This window comes from Lutra lutra, chromosome 13 (genome assembly GCF_902655055.1).
Source record: "Lutra lutra chromosome 13, mLutLut1.2, whole genome shotgun sequence".
Lineage (NCBI taxonomy): Eukaryota > Metazoa > Chordata > Mammalia > Carnivora > Mustelidae > Lutra > Lutra lutra.
The window spans coordinates 62633686-62650647 of NC_062290.1; the positions used below are offsets into that span (position 1 = coordinate 62633686).

A 16962-nucleotide genomic window follows, 5' to 3' on the forward strand; every position below is an offset into this window, starting at 1 on the left:
TGAGCTGAGGGCAGACGCTTAATGACTGAGCCACCCAGGTGCCCTGTTGTCCTCTATTTTCTTTTCCCGGCTTTTATGAACTTCTGCTGTGACATTTACCAATTCTCTTTTTCTTGGGCTCCCTCGAATGGGTTTTGTTTAAAGTAAATGATCCTTGACCCAGACAGTTCTGCACTATGCGAGTGAGCTGTGCACTACAGAATTCCAGGGGACCGTTCATAAGGCTGTCCTGTATGAGTGGCACCACCCTGAACACAAGCCAAAGGAGAGAGCAAAGCATGAGGAGCCCCTCCATCTTGAACATGTCCATGTTGTCCCCATCTGTATGGTAGGAATCAAGCCTCCTGGACTCACCTCTCCAGGTTCTTGGGAGGCTTCAAAGAGACAGGGGTGCTGTAAAGAACCTTGTGCCCTCCCTAGGGCTTTAATGCTCACCTGTTTAGGCCCTGGCAGTAGCCGATGGTGGGGTTCTGCCAGGAGAAGGCCAGCAGCACCCGGCGTAGCTTGTCGGGGAAGCTGGAGGTGGGACAGGTGAAGTGCTTGTTGTTGGGGAAGGTCCGGTTCAGGTCCAGCTCGATCTGGCGGGCGGCAGGGTGCTTGTGGACCTGGCCCTGGCTCAGTAGCGCCTGGTAGCGGCCGGGGCTCTGCAGATGCCGGACGCGGAGGTGGACCAGCCACTTCCAGACACGCGGCCGGTGCTCTCGGGGCACACCTGCTCGCAGCAGCTGCTTGAGCTCGGCCGAGGGCGCAAGATCACCCAGGGCAGCCCAGCGCTCCCGCAGCGGCCGCTCCACGGCCTCATGGGCCAGCAGGTAGTGGGAGTGCACCTCCAGCGCCTGGATCTTGGCCAGCAGCTTCAGGTCTTCCATCTCGTAGTTGGGCACCGTCAGGAAGCCATACTCATCATACTCACTGCCAGCAAAAGCCTATGTTAGCAGCACCTTGCAGAGCCCTTTCCTGGACAAGGGGGGCCCAAGGGGGGACCCCAGGCAAGCTTCCTGCCTGGGTTTCACTGTGGCTTAGCCATGCAGCTTTGGGCGGGTCACTTCAGTTCTCTGAGCTTCAGTTTGCTCATCTTTACAATGGGTAGAAGAATTCCTGCTCTGCCTCATGAAGACCCGTTGATATCTTCTGTTGTAAAATGCTCGGGGCCTAGACAGTGCCTGGTGCACAGTAAGAGCATAGTAAGTGCATCTGTGCAAATATAAAGGACCCTCTTATTACTCCATGAGGCCTTAGGCTCAAGGAGTCTGGCACTGCCAATACAGAATCCCACATTCACAGAGAGTTAGATGGATGGGGAACAGGCAGAGGCAGTGACAAGCAAGATGGGAGAACTGGGGGTCCATTCCAGATGGCCTTTCGCTGAGTTCACAGTTCTTTGCCCTCACTGTGTGCTCTGCATGTGCTGTCTCATCAAATCCGATCCCGCTAAGCGGGGATCTTAGCCCACATCTGATGGAGGCTGAATATGTGGCCCAGAAAGGTAAAGTGACTTGTCCAAGATCACATCATGAGAGAGCCCGGTCTGGCTCCAAAGCCTGGGCTCCTTCCCCCGGGCCACGCAGCCTCCGGGGGCCCTTGGATCCCACCCACAGCCCCTTCTGTTATATTTAACTGTCCCTGCTCACGTGCTCAGCAAGGACCTGGCTCAGGGAAGGCAGCGGGCTGGTCTCCCTCCTCCCCTCTCTGACAGGCACCTCAGGGAGGCAGCCTGGGGAAGCAGAAAAAATGGTGCTCTCAGGGGTAGACCCAGGTCAGCCGCACGAACAGGCTGTGTGGCCTTGGGCAAGGGGTGGCCTCCTCTGAGCCTGCATCACCCCAACTGTAATATGGGGCTCATGCCAAGAGCATGCTTGTTTATCTGAAGATACGAGAAAGTAAGGGGAGTGCAGGGCTTGTATGTGATTAGCAGGAGCCAGCACCAGGGCGGCCGGGTCCCCTCAGGTCACGTAGACCAAGAGCCGCCCTCGCTGGCTGCCGGGCTCACCTGACGGGGCTCAGCTCCACGCCTTCGGCGGAGGCCTCCCTGGCTTCGCACTGCAGCGCCTCCTGGATGAGCTGCCTGAGCAGCTCGGCGCACTCGCCCCCCGCGGCCTCCTGCAGCCTCCGTAGCCCGGCCAGGTACTTGCTCTCCACCTGGCAGTTCTTGGCTTGAAGGTAGGCACACTGTGGAGGGTGGGGAGCGGCTGTCAGGCCATCTGCTTGGCACCCCCCCACCCCCCACGAGGCCTGAGCAGCTGCAGGCAGCAAAGCCCTTCTCCAGCGGCATCTCCCACCCCGTTCCCACCCCCAGCCCATCACCTAAGGGAAAGGAGATGGGCCCCAAACCCAAGGGTTTATAGCAAGGCACAAGCAGCTCCAGGCCGGACAGCCAGGCCCAGGGCTGCAGGTGGATTCCAAAGAAAGAGGGGAGAGGTGGGCTGGGGCATTGTGGGTTCTTGCTGGGGACTGCAAGTCCCATCCTGCTTCAGCCACTGCTGGCTGGGGACCTACAGCAAGTTGCTTAACCTCTCTGCGCCTCAGCTTCTTCATCTAAACCATGGAAATAATAGAGCCTGTCCCAGGACTCTGGTGAGGATTAGGCGAGCGGCTGTGTGTAAACCCCTCCCAGGGCACCTGGCCTAGAGCAGCTCTCTGCAGTGCTACTACTGAGCAGTGGCTAGGAGAGGGCCACGAGGCTCTGGCCACTGCCCTGCCCCTTCTGCTTCTGCAGTCTCAGCTCTCTCCATTCCTCCAGCACACCACCTCCCTCCCACCGGTGGCCTTCCTGTGTACTCCCTGCCCCTGTTTTGAACTTTTGTATTTCTCTTTCCATAAGCTGGGAGTGCTGAGCAAGTCAGGTCATTTTCCTGGGCCCACTTTCCCTCTGTGTAAGCCAGACAGGAAAAGTTGGCCTCAGTGCATCGCCGTGACCTCCAGACCAGCCTGGCTCCTGTCTCGTCCTGGGGTGGCAGAGGGCGAACCTCCGGGCCATGGCTGCCTCTGGGCCATGGCTGCCATTCTGCTGCACTCCTGCCCAGGGTTACCGTCTCCAAACATTGGCTGAGCCCCAGTTTCAGGCCATCACATTGCTTTTGCTGCATCCCCTAAGTTTTGGTGTTATGTTTTCTTTTTCTTTGGCTTTTAGGTATTTTCTAATTTCTCTTGTAATTTCCTCTTTGACTCATCGTTGAAAAGTGTGTTGCTCAATTTCCACAAGTTTGTGAATTTTCCATTTTTGCTTCTGTTATTGATTTCTAACTTCATCCTGTGGCAGTTGAAGATACTTAGTATGGTATCTATCTTTTTAAATCTACTGAGACAGAATTTGTGGCCCAACATATGGCTTGCCCTGGAAAATGTCCCATACACACTTGAGGAGAATATGTGTGCTATTGTCACTGGGTAGAGTGCTCTGTGCTATGCCTGTTGGATCCAGTTGGTTGACTGTGTTGTTCAAGGCCTCTAGTTCCTTACTTATTTTCTGTCTGGTTGTTTTAACCATTACTGAGAGTAGGGACACTAAAATGTCCAACTATTATCATAGAATTATCTACTTCTCCCTTCAGTTCTGTCCGTTTTCGCTTTGTATATTTTGCTGGTCTGTCATCAGTTGTGTAAATGTTTATGACTTGTATCTTTTCTCTGTATTGAACCTTTTATTAACATATAATGTCTTTTGTGGTCCTTTGTAACTTCAAAAAAATTTAAAGTCTCTTTTGTCTGATATAGCCACCCTGCTCTCTTTTGGTTACTGTTGAATGGAATATCTTTTTCTACCCTTTCACTTTCAATCCATTTGTGTCTTTGGATGTATAGTGAGTCTCTTGTATACAGCATATTGTTGGATCATGTGTTTTTATCCATTCTGTCAATCTCTGTCTTTTACTTGGAGAGTTTAATCCATTTACATCTAAAGTAATTATTTGATAAGAAGAGACTTCTGTCCTTGTGCTATTTGGTTTCTATGACTTATAGCATTTTTTGTCCCTCATTTCCAACATTACTGCCTATTTTTTTTTAAGATATTTTATTTATTTGACAGAGAGAGATCACAAGTGGGCAGAGAGGCAAGCAGAGAGAGAGAGAGGAGGAAGCAGGCTCCCTGCCAAGCAGAGAGCCCAATGTGGGACTGGATCCCAGGACCCTAAGATCATGACCTGAGCTGAAGGCAGAGGCTTAACCCACTGAGCCACCCAGGTGCCCCACATTACTGCCTTTTTTGTGTGTTGATATTTTGTAGTGAAATGTTTAAATTCCCATTTCATTTCCTTTTGTGTACATTCTATAGCTATTTTCTTTGTGGCTACCATAGGGATTACTTTAAAATTCTAAAGTTATAACATCCTAATTTGAATTTATACCAGGTGAACTTCAATAACTTGCAGAAACTTTGTTCCTTTATAGTTCTACCCCTACTCTTTTGTTGTTATCACAAAATACATCTTCACACATTGTAAGCCCCAAAACATAAAGTAATAATACTTTTAAATGCAGTGGTTTCCGAAATTAGGTAGAAAACAAGATGTGGAGTTATAAACCAAAGTTGTTGTAATACTAGCTTTTGGATTAATCATTTAAGAAATGTATTATACTCTTAAATTGTAGAGAAAACAAAAGTGGAATTACAAGCCATTTTTATCATAATACTAGGTTTATGGGACGCCTGGGTGGCTCAGTCGGTTAAGCCGCTGCCTTCGGCTCAGGTCATGATCTCAGGGTCCTGGGATCAAGTCCTGCATTGGGCTCCTTGCTCGGCAGGGAGCCTGGTTCTCTCTCTGCCTCTGCCTGCCACTCTCCCTGCTTGTGCATTCTCTCTCTCTCTCTTTTTCTGACAAGTAAATAACTAAATAAATAAAATTAAAAAAAAATAATACTAGGTTTTATAACTGCCCATGTATTTACCTCTACTGAGGATTTTGTTTCTTCATATACCCTGAGTTACTGTCAAATGTTACCTTCCAGGACTGTCCAAGTATTTCTTGTGGGGCAGATCTAGTGGGAACAAAGTTTCTCAACTTTAGTTTCTCTGAAAATGTCTAATTTCTCTCTCATTTTTGGAAGAAAGTTTTGCCAGATATGGACTCTTGGTTCACCATTTTTTGTTTGTTTTTGTTTTTTTGAATATATTGGCCCACTGCCTTCTGGCCTCCAAAGTTTCTGATGAGAAATCCACTCATGATCTTGAAAACTCCTTGTATGTGGAGTTGCTTCTCTTTCCGCTTTCAAGCAATCTCTTTGTTTTTGGCATTCAAAAGGTTGATTGTAATGTGTCTCAGTGTGGATTTCTTCAAGTTTATCTTACTTGAAGTTTGTTGAACTTCTTAGTTGTTTGTATTCATGTCTTCATCAAATTTGGGAAGTTTTCAGCCTTTATTTCTTCTCATATTCTCTCTGCTCCTTTCTCTCTCGCTTCTCCTTCTGCAACAACCATACTATAAAGGGTATGTTGGTCTGCTTAATGGTGTCTCACAAATCACTTAGGCTCTGTTTACTTTTCTTCAATCCTTTTCCTTTCTGTTTTTCAGACTGAATAATTTCCACTGTCCTATCTTCAAGCCCACTGATTCCTCCTGTCTGCTGGAATCTACCTTTGACTCCCTCCAGTGAATCTTTCATTTCAGTTACTGTACTTTTCAGCTCCAGTATTTTTTTTTTTATTCTTCGTAGGTTTTCTAACTCTTTGATATTTCTATTTTTTTTAATTTTAATTTTTTTTTTTTAAAGATTTTATTTATTTATTTGACAGAGAGAGATCACAAGTAGATAGAGAGGCAGGCAGAGAGAGAGAGGGAAGCAGGATCTCTGCCGAGCAGAGAACCCGATGCGGGACTCGATCCCAGGACCCTGAGATCATGACCTGAGCCGAAGGCAGCGGCTTAACCCACTGAGCCACCCAGGCGCCCTGATATTTCTATTTTGTTCATATATTTCTTTCTTTACTCTCCACGTCTTCCTTTAGTTCTTTGAGCACCTTTAAGACAACTGTTTCAAAGTCTTTGCCTGGTATTAGCCAGTACCAGGTCTTTTTCAGGGGTAGTTTCTATTGATTTATGTTTTTCCTTCAAATGGGCCATACTTTCATGTATCTTCGTATGCCTTGATATTTTTTTTGTTGTTGAAAACTGGACATCTGAACACTAGAAATCAGATTCTCCAAAAATCTGAGAAAAAACTTTTTGTTTTTTGATTGTTATAGGCTATCTCTGTGCTAAGGATAGCCTAAGGTGTAAACTTAAGTTCTCAAGTCTTTTCTGAGCCTTTCCCTGGATGTGCAAGGTAGTTGTTTTGGAATATCTAGTCTTTAATAACTGGCTCCCAAAACGCAGGGGGAAAAGAGAGAAATGAATGCGGGAGGGGAAGAGTGGCAGCCCTTTGAATCCTTCAGAAGTTACTCTGGCCAGGAGGGGAGGTGCACTGATGGCTGCCTGCCTCTTCATCAGCATTTCTGTGATCAGAAGCAGCAATCAGCATAGCACAGATGCCTGAGGCTGGAAAGACAGCTCGTAAGGGGCACAGTCCAGAGGTAGCACAGTTGATAAGGACAGAGTCATACAGGGGTGAGAAGCTGAGGGACCGAAGGATGGCTGGGCTTGGAGACGGACTCCAGCTCTTACCTTCATCAGGAGGGCCTTCTCCTTTTCAGCCACTCGTCTCCAGATCTTTGTGACCTGGTGGATCTCGGAGTTGAGGAAGCGGTTCTGGGTCCGATAAGCTTCCATGTCATCCTGGAAAAGAGACCAAAGCATTTGATGAGTTGCACCGCAAATATCTCCCTCATCTTCACCCTCAGATGAGCTGCCAACACTTCCTCCCTTTAGAAATGTCTAATAATGACAACAGAAGAAAAAGTCTGCAAGAAGTAGTATTATAGGCAGGCCCCTTCACTAATCTTGATCCCGGCATGATACGGTAGAGAGGGCCTCAAGTATGGCATTCAAGATGTGGTTCTAACTTCCTGCCTGGGACGCTTCACTGAATACCTCTGATTCTCTGTTTTCTCATCTGTAAAAGGGGCAAACACTACTCCCTGTAGGGCTGGGAGATGACCTGAGGTAACAAGTGTCATTAATAGTAAGTATAGAGACCAAAACAAATAAACATCCAAGTAGTGTTTGTTTTAAAAATAAACATATGTTGTCACGTATTTGCAATCATACTGAACAATTTGGGGTGGAAAATTTTTTTTTGTATGTAATGCCACCTTGTAAATACAGTTGACCATTCAACAACACCAGGGTTAGAGGTGCTGAACCCCCCCAACTCCTGCCACATAGTCAAAAGTCTGTATATAACTTTGACTACCCCCCAAATTTAAATGCTAATCACTTACAATTGACCAAAGCCTTACTGAGAATGCGAAGAGCCAATCAGCACACATTTCATATGCTATATGCAGTATATACTGTATTCTTACAATAAAGTAAGCTAGAGAAAAGAGTACTAAGAAAATTATAAAGAGAAAATACATTAACATGACTATACCGTATTTATCAGGAAAAAAAACTGCCTGTAAGTAGACCCGTGCAATTCAAACCCCCGTTATTCAAGGGTCAACTGTACTCTATGTTACATAAGCTTCCCGATGATTACTTTAAATGTCTGATAATGATTTTCTTGGGTGAATTTACTATATCTCAGTCATAATCCTTCCCCTGTTATTTTTTATTTGAGCCCTGAGTGTTTCCAGTTGGCTTTTGATTATGAATAATGCTCTGATGCAGAGCTCTGTGCCTAGAGTTTTCCTTTTGCAAGCTGTCCAGTGGATGGAGTGAGATCCTGCTGCCAGGGCATTTGAGGAGAAGATGGCCAAGCACTGGGGAGGCTCAAGCAGAAGCCTGAGCCTTGGAAAGGAGCAGCCACAGCACTGGCTCTCAACCTTCGTTCCGCTGGGATGGATATTACAGAAGCAATGGACAATGCATGTTCACAGCTATACCCAGGAATTCCAGGACATTTGCTAGCTGCAACTCAAACCCTTCAGCCCCCACCCAAGAAATGTACTGGGCTGTAAGTGCGTGAGAGAGACACTATTGCAGGCGTGACCGTGGGTAGCCCCTGACTTATCTGGAAAGTAAGAGCATCACACCTGTGATGGCTGTGGCATCTCATTATCAGGGACGGGTCACAGGTGCCCTGCTCATAGGCCATCTTGATCCTCCCTGGGTGGGCCTGCATCCTGGCCAAGATCTTTCCCAGCCCAGAAGCTCCAATTCATACTTGGGGTCTGCTGCCTTCTGCCTGGGTGGTTGACCCAGTGGGAAGGCCACATGCTCCCAGGGCTCCTCAGCTAGAAATAAAAGCCCCTGGCTAGCTTCATCACAAGGCCTCTCACCACCCCACTGGGGCATCTCTCACCCCAACCACCCCTGCCTTTGTGTCCCTCACTGTGCCCGGGCTGCAAGGGTTCATGTACTCGGGCTGAGCTGGTTCTCTGCTCTCACCATCCAGCCTGAACCCAGGTGACTCCAACTCCCCAGCCTGGTCACCCTCCTCCTCTCCCACTGTGTCTACCTTAGATCAAACTCTGGGCTCCCTTTTCTCAGAAATGCCGCCAGAGGGTGCTAGCCCTTCTCTGCACCAGCATCTGTCTGCTTCCTCTCTAGGGCCCCCATCTTCTTATCCTTAGGTGGAGGGGTGGCGGGCTTGGTGCGAGCCAACCTCCTGCGGACATCAGGCTCTTCCAGAACTGGCCCCTCCCCCGCCCGTGACAGTCTTTCATTTAGGTGTCTGGGGACTGGCAGGTTTAGGAACACAGAAGCTGTGTGGGCACCCGACACCATCACCCTGAGCCCCCAGCCCGTGCTGAGAGCATCACCCCACTCAACCTCCCCGGCAGCCCTGAAAGGCACTCAGGTGCGGTCTCAGAGGCTCTGAAAGGACAAGTGCATTGTTTGAGGTCACACAGCTGAGACCAGGTGTGACCAGGTGTGACCGAGCCCAGATGTGTCTGATTCTGAAGCCAAGTCCAACCACCGCACAAACAGTCTAGATCCTCCCCAAGCTCTGGGCCTGCTGGCATCCCCCTGGACGCCAGATGTCTAGTCCTGTCCTTCAAGGGCTATGCTTGGCAGTCAGACTGACCCCGCACAGGCTTGTCTGACCTCTGACCCTGGAGCACAATACAACCACAGAGAGGCAGGCACTGCCTTCAGTCAGGGAGCTGGCCCCGAGCCCTGTGGCCTGCGGAGCCCTGTGGAGCCCAGCAGTTCCTTGCCCTTTCTGGGCCTCCTCCCCTGGAAAACAGGAAGGATAACAGGTCCACCTCAGGCACTGTGGGCAGGGTGCGATTAGTTAATATGTGCAAAAGGCTGAGAATGGTGACTGGCCTGTGGTGAATATGAGAGTCACCTCCTTCTCTGGGCTCTTGTGGCACCTAGAGAGCTATGGTCACCCGCTGCACTCCTCCCTCCCCCACTGACAGATTTCCCATGGCTGCTGTTGTGTCCTCTTTTTTTCATGAATTTATTTTATTTAAAGATTATATAAAAGAACCCAAAAGCTATTAATAACATTTACAAATCAGTTGGAAAATTTTAACACTGACTGGATACTACCATCCTACGAGTTAATTACTGTTAATTGTTTTTGATACAATGCTGCTGTGCCTTCATCCCAAATGTCTGAGGAAATACAACACGCTTCCAGGCAAGGGAGGAAGGAGGAAGGGAGCACCTGTTGCTGGAGCTGCTACTGTGTGTCACACCCATCTCCCTCACGCACATTATTGTGTGTAATTTATCTCTGCCATGGGGGGCTATGTGTTAAAGTACCATCGTCCCCATTTTACAGATGAGGAAACAAGTAGAGAGGGTAAGTTCGCCTCAGTCACATGCTTAGAACACAAGTGAGGCAGGATCCAAGCCCAGGGCGGAAGGTCCACAGAGGAATGGAAAACTGCTGGTGACAGCACATCGGGGTGTGCCGCTCTGTTCTGCCTCCTGCTTCTGTCCCTCTGTCCTCGGCCCAGGCCCCAAGACGCTCCCTGGCACTTCCAAGGCTTTGGACATGTTGCCGGGGGCACCCTGCCTGTAGCCCAGACAGTGAGGGCGGGTGTGAGCCCCCTTGGAGTTGCCGTGGGGGTGGGGGGGGCATCTGGGCGGCGCCTCCCCCTTCAGCTCATCGCCCTACCTTGAGTGCTCTCCATGGCTCAGAACTGTAGGGAGGAAAAAGAGAGAGCTCAGAGAAAAGAAAGGCACACGACAGTCACTGGTACGCAAAGGAGGAAAACACAACTGGAGAAGGGGACAGGAGGAAGAGAGTCTGCCTGTCTGTCCTCACAGGGATCACGAGCCTCGGAATTCTCTTGGGGGAAATGCCGCATGGGCTGACCCCTGTGCTAACGGGGAAGGCAGTGGATGGTGTGCTGGGGTCTAGCTGCAACCCTGCTGCTTTGCTATGGAACCATGGACCCCATTAGGGCTCAGCTGTCCCTGCCAGAAAATGTCAAAGACTGGGTCTCTGAGTCTTCAAGAGATTCCGATATTCAAGAGGCCAGTGATTCTGTTCTCAAACTGGCAGCTTCAACAAGGGGGCATCTCCTTAAAGCCGCATGCCCTCCATCCGAGGGCAAGGGGGAGATGTGAACATTGCTCTGTCCCCAAATGGAAAGACCATGGCTTTTGGAGTTTTCTATTTTTCTAGATCAGACACATAAAGGCTAACAAATGAGGAATTCTAGCACATGAGATTCCTTTCTGGCACAAACATTGGGTCTCTGAGGATGGCAGCAAGGCAAGTTTGGTTGACAGGAATTTCCTCCTATCTGGGCTCACTGATGAATTCCTGACATGCAAATCCAGGGGCACACTCCAGCTCCCACAGCAAGCCCCTGCTTCCAGTCGGATCTCGGCTCTCAGGGGTGCCCAACACATCTACTTCTCGGACCCCGGACCTGCTCTACGGGGTCTTCACCTGTGGATTCCAGCAGGATGGACACAGACAGAAGACTCTTAGCAGGGCAGAGGAGGGCAGGGAAGCAATCTGATGAAAGCAATTTTCCAGTCCTGAGAGCTTTCTAATAACCTTGCTCCATCTGCATTTGAAAGGATTTTGTTTTCATTTTGAAGTCAAAAGAATCTGATTTTAAAGGGAAAAGATTCAAAGACTGGTTATATGGTTTTTTCATGCTGAAGGAAATGGGAGGGATCTGGGTTTCATGTTATCTTCCTTCACCCCCCAACAGCCCTGTGAGTAGGAACAGTGAGGTCATTTTAAAGAGAGGTGAGGGACCCTGCCCAAGGTCACCCAGCAGAGCCTGGACCCAAAACTAGGCCTGGCTTCACAGATGGGGCAGGGGACACTGTATCACACTGCTCACTGGTTCCTCAAAAGCTTCTGGAGTTTTCTTTTTTTCCTTCTGCTTCCCCTCTTCCAGCAGCAATGCTTTGGTCCCGTGGCAAGGGAGCTCCCTGGGTTACAGGTACATACGTATTCATGTGTGCGGGGGGGATTTGGGCAGGACTGGCCCTGTTACACAACTGCCTTTAAGGACACTGGGGGTTCTGAGTGCCGATCCCCAGCCTCAGGCCTTCAGGTGGCCCGGCAGCTCCTGTCACCGACTTAGAGAGGACATTGATGTCCACGGCAGGCATCACACCTAAAAATTAAGTTCCTGCTCCCCATGCTGAAATCGGTCTCTGTGGGAGGGCACAACCTCCCCAAGTGAGAGCCACCGCCTGGGCAAGGGGGAGGCAGGGACGGTGGCCCAAGCGGGAAGGCGCAAAGAAACTGGAAGGCAGCAGAGCAGGTGCTCGTCGGAGATCTCCAGCTCTCCAGCTCCTCCGCACACGGCCCCTTCTCAGCCTCAGCCTTCCGGCCCACAGTGGGGAGCACACAAGTGGGGAGCACACAACCCTCCCAGGGCTGGTGGGGCAGCAGATGAGATGACGGGAGCAGAGCAGCCACGACAGTGGCCGCCGTGCAGCAGACAGTCTCACAGAGGAGCAATGATTCCTGCCGTGGTTCTGGGCAAGTCCCAGGCAGCCACAGATAACCTGGACTGCCTGCTGGGGGAGGCCACCAGGCACCCTGGGGGCTCCCAAGGGCATCAGCATGACACTTAGCTGGCCTGGCAGTCGGGAGTTCTGACCTCACCTTTTGCTCTTCCACTTCTAGAGATCATCTAGGGATACCCTCCCTTTCCAGCCCAGGAGATCACGAAAAAGTCAAATTGCACTGGACCTTCTGGTTAAGACAGCGAGGAAATGCGTAGAATATTTTCACTGATATGTATTTCAGACACGAACCTTCCAGTACCAAGGGTTATCCCTGCTCTACCTAGGAAACCCTCAGGGTTGAGAGCAGTGGGCTCCCCACCCTACCCCCACCAAGGGCCCAGGGCCTGCGGGGAGGGGCCCCTACCTTCAGGTGCTCCATCTTCTCCTGCTGGCTCAGGAAGTCCCTGTCGGCCGCCCCTGGGGGCACAGGTGTCTGGGAAGGGGGCTGCATGAAGTCCTGGGTGACCTGCTCCGAGAGCTTGCAGATGACCTGCTGTTTGGCCTGGTTCTTCTCCGTGAGCAGCTGCACGTGCCGCTGCAGCTCCTGCAGCTGCTGCTCCCGCAGGCCAGCCGCGTGCACCAAGCTCTCCCGCTCCTGCTCCAGGGCCTCTACCCGCCTGCCCAGCTCCGCGATCTGCCGCACCTTGTGCCGCACCAGCTCCAGCCGGTCCTTGTCCTCAGCCGCGGCCAGGTACGCACTGGACACCCTCTTCTCCTGCTGGGCAGCCTCTAGCGCCTTGTGCAGGATCCTCACCAGCTCCTGGGGGAGGAAAGGGAAGCACCTCGTGAACTTGGGGACGGCCTGGGAGGTGCCGGGGACTCGGCATTGGCTACAGTCCCTGGTTCTCCTAAGGGCCCTGAGCAGTGGCGAGCATCATCTGCTGGGCCGGCTCATTTTCTCCTTTCCTGCTCAGGGGAGCTTTACCCAGACACAGGGCTCCCAGCTGAAGACCCCATTTCCCAGCCAGGCCTGCAGTGAGGTGTAGCCTAGTGACTGCCCTGCCTACACGGGATAGCAGAGATTGTGTGGGTAGCTTTTGGGTCCTTCCTTTATAAACCACCACCCACCCGCGCTGCCCTTCCTCCTGGCTGGGAAACTGCAAGAGCCAGAGCAGCCCCCTCGGGCTCATGAGCAGAAGGTGTATGAAGGACGGCGGCTGTCCTCCCAGCTCAGAACTGCCACTGAACCTCTGGGTTCTTCCATGAGAAGGTAGGAGGGAAATAAGTAGTACGTGGAGGCTTCTTTGTCACAGCAGCTGAGCTGGAACCCTGACGGATACATGTCCATTCCAGAGATGGGAAAACTGAGCCCCACAGAGTAGAATGGAATTCCATCCCAAATCACTGTAAGCCTGTGCTCGGTCAGTCGTGAAGGCAGCCCGTGGGATGCTGGCGTGGCTCTTCTCTCCAGCTCCTGTGGCAGACCTCACTGATTCATCTCAATATTCCTTCCTACTAAGCCTAGTGGAGGCCTCAGGATACTGAAGATAGCATCAGGTAGCAGCTACCGACGGAGCTGGGAGAGCACCAGAGAAGAAACACATGGGCAGTCCTCAGGCTAAAGCACACACAGAGCCTCATGCGCTCCCCTGTGCCCAGCCCCTCAGGCCACCAAGCAATGCCTACAGGCCGGTGTGATAAAGCAGAAGGGCTCATGAGCAACATTTCTTCGTGGGGCACGATATTCACATGGAAACTCCAGGTCTGCTTGGCTCTCCACGCCTTCAGGCCCCCAACCTCCCCAGGACTTGTTCTGTCCCAACGCAGGGATGTGGACTCACTTAAGGCCAGGATCAGAATATCAGAAGCCAGGCAGCCCAGCGGCCAGTCCCACGTGAACCTCAGACCTGGGGGACAGGGACTCTGGGCCATTGCTATGCTCCATACCAGAGAACATGGCTTCCCAGAAACACGTTACCTGTATCTACACCAAAGTGTTCAACTAAATGGATCAGCTGGATAGGGTTCTTGCTAAGAACAGTTCCATTTTAGAAGAAAACTGCTCCAAATAATGACTTTATCTGAGAAAATAATGGCAAGATTAAAATAGCATGCATCTTCTGAAACTTGGGGAACCACAGACTGGCCCTCTTCTGCTTCTCTCCCTTCCCTCCAGCCATCCAAACTTATTAAGCCCCACTCAGTGCCAGGTCCTGGGCTTGGTACGGGTGGCCCCAAGGGGGATTGGTCAGAGTTCTCACCTCCAAACACCACCAAGGCTGGTGGGAGCAAAAATGAACTACTATAATGGAATGATTTACTGCAAGGGGGAAGCAAGTGTATTGGTGGGGATACAGAGCAGAGAGCAATGACTTCTACCTGAGGCAGAGGTGGGGGAAGACCAGTATATTCTACAGAAAGGCAGAAGAGTTCTGTGAAGAATGAGGGCTGGAGACGGTCAAGAAATAGGCAGGAGATGAGGGCTGATAGGCCTTTCCACATGTGCTAAGTCAGCAGCTCCAGCAAAGGCCTAACCCTAACCCTGTGTGGGGCTATGGGCATTCTGGGGTGTGGCCAGAAGGTGGGGTGAGGAGGTGGTTGCAAACCAGACTGGAATGTTTGGAATGAACTGGCTTCTCAGGCTCTGCTGAGAGAGATCACCATTCCTGTGGCTCCAGGATAACCGAGAAGCTGAGACCATTTTCTGGTTTGGCTGAGATGTGGAGATGACCCTGGTAAGTGCCCGGGTGAGATAACGAGCCGACATCACTGTTCAGACTCGCCTGGGGCTCCGCATCAGGCGGCTATCTTCCCCCCAACTTTGGGAGACTCAACTCTGAAGCCCATTTTATTACATCCAGCTGCCTTCCCCCTCCTACTTCCAGCCCAGGAGGCTATCCTCCCATCCCAGAATCCCTGCTGCAGCATGAGCTGGGGGAAAGGAAGCAGGGAAGGAATGGAGTCAGAGCGGGAAGCACGAGGTAAAGAGTGCGAATGGACCTGGGGTTCAGAAAACCTGGTGGCTGGCAGGCCTGGGGAGACCACCTGGTCAGGTGGGTCACCTTACTGTCACAGGAGGACACTGAAGTCCAAGAAAGAAGGAAGGAGACTAAAAGGAGTTGGTGGGTCTCCAGAGGCCGTAACAGAGGACTCCCAACTCCTAATCTAGGGTCCTCCACTTCTCCATGATGTGTAGTTAACACATTTTGCACTGAGACACTTCTTCCCATTTCTTTAAAAATAGAAATAACCCATGTTCATAGCAGCATTGGTTACAACACCCAAGGGATGGGAACAACACACACACCTCTGATGGTGAACGGATAAATGGAATGTAGCATATACACATGATGGCATATTACTAAGCCTGAAAAAGGAAGGGAACCCGTTACTTGCTACAACATGGATGGACCGGAGGACATCATGTCACAAAAACGCACATACACACGATACAGAAATATTAAAAACCAAAAGGGAAGCCACTCAGGGCCTTACGATACACTATGCTGTCGCTGAGCACGGCCGTCACTAGCAACAGTGTAGGGACTGTTCCTTGTCTGGATGCGCCCCAGTGCCCTGTCCTGCCCTCAAGGAGGGACACCTGGGGTCTTTCCAATTCCCACCTCTATAAGCAATGCTTTAGGACCTCTTCTTAGAAACAAGAGCTGATCAAGTGGTACTTCTAATATTTCTTAATCAAATCATTGTTTGGCCCATTTCAGATTTTGATAACTGGCCACAAGTTGTCATTTAAAAAAATTTTTTTTATTGAGGTATAGTTGACTATTGAAAATTTTAAAAGCCAACAAACCATCTTTTAAAAATTAATCCTTTCCTGGGGCGCCTGGGTGGCTCAGTGGGTTAAGCCTCTGCCTTTGGCTCAGGTCATGATCTCGGAGTCCTGGGATCGAGCCCCGCATCGGGCTCTCTGCTCTCTCGGGGAGCCTGGTTCCCCTCTCTCTCTCTCTCTGCCTGCCTCTCTGCCTGCTTGTGATCTCTCTGTCAAATAAATAAATAAAATCTTTAAAAAAAAAACACAAAAATTAATCCTTTCCTTTATTAAAAAGTCGACACTTTCCTTACTCACTAAAATTGAGGTGGATGGGCCCAGTGTTGTTGGGGAAAGAACCAGAATCCCAGTCCGGCACCCCAGCCCCTGGCCCCTCAGAGGCTGGGCACCAGCAGGTGCACTGGCTCTGGAGTCCCTGAGGCCTTGGTTGCCATTCCAGGTCCATGAGGGTGTTTCTAGTGACAGTGTTTCAGAAAAGCGAACTATGGCTTTGTCATACGTAAAATGGAGAGCATGCTCCCTACTCCCAGGACAGCCACTTCAAGGAAGAGAAAGGAAGCATGGCAAGTGCCCCTCCCCAAGTGGAAATAGTCAAGGCCCACGTCGACCCTCCCTCTATGCACTCTAAAGTCTTTGTACTCTGTACTCTGGACAAGGGGAGTGTACACTGAGGTCTCTGGCTGGGGTTCTAGGGAAGTAAGAGGCCGCACTTTGTCCCCACTGAGTTTCCTCAATAAATTACCCTCAGCAAGCTAAGTTGGCCCCAGATAGGGCCTAGGAAGAGTTCATCATTCCCAGCACTCAACAGATGGCCAACATCACTACAAACATGGGCTTCCATCTGCCAGAGCAGGCAGCCTTCAGGCTGGGTACAATTTTGTCAACTCTGAGAGCCTGAGTCACCCACCAAGCAGCCATCTGGTGCTATCTTCAGGAGGCCCGATCTCCTGGGGGACCAGCATGCTGCAAGAGTCTAGGTCAGATAATGGCTCCATGGGTACTGGAGTGGTCCTATAATTCAATAGGACACCAGACATGAGTGTATTCGTATTTTCTGAAAAGCAGTTACGGTGATCATGTCTTATGCTGGGCCGTACCAGGAGACCACCGAGGAGGCGGTGACTGAGGGTCTCAGTCCTGGCTCTTCCAGCTGTGTGACCTTAGGACAGTCACTCACCATCTCTGAGCTCCTTGAGCATGGCACGGTGAAAAAGGCAGAAACTCTAGAAGCAGACAGACTAGAGTCTGAAA

General features: G+C 50.6%; 1 protein-coding gene across 3 annotated transcripts in view; it reads right to left on the reverse strand.

The window, feature by feature from the left end:
* Positions 1–16962, reverse strand: part of TBC1D2 (TBC1 domain family member 2) — a 53052-nt gene that overhangs the window by 9389 nt on the left and 26701 nt on the right. For 2 of the 3 annotated variants that reach the window (XM_047700433.1, XM_047700432.1), the window contains 4 exons: positions 12346–12741; positions 6600–6710; positions 1991–2169; positions 436–912 (listed from right to left, as the gene is read on the reverse strand). In XM_047700433.1, coding sequence (XP_047556389.1) covers positions 436–912; positions 1991–2169; positions 6600–6710; positions 12346–12741 — 1163 coding nt within the window. Of the gene's footprint in view, positions 1–435; positions 913–1990; positions 2170–6599; positions 6711–10113; positions 10135–12345; positions 12742–16962 lie in introns of those variants that run through there. The other variant, XM_047700434.1, reaches the window with a different exon arrangement.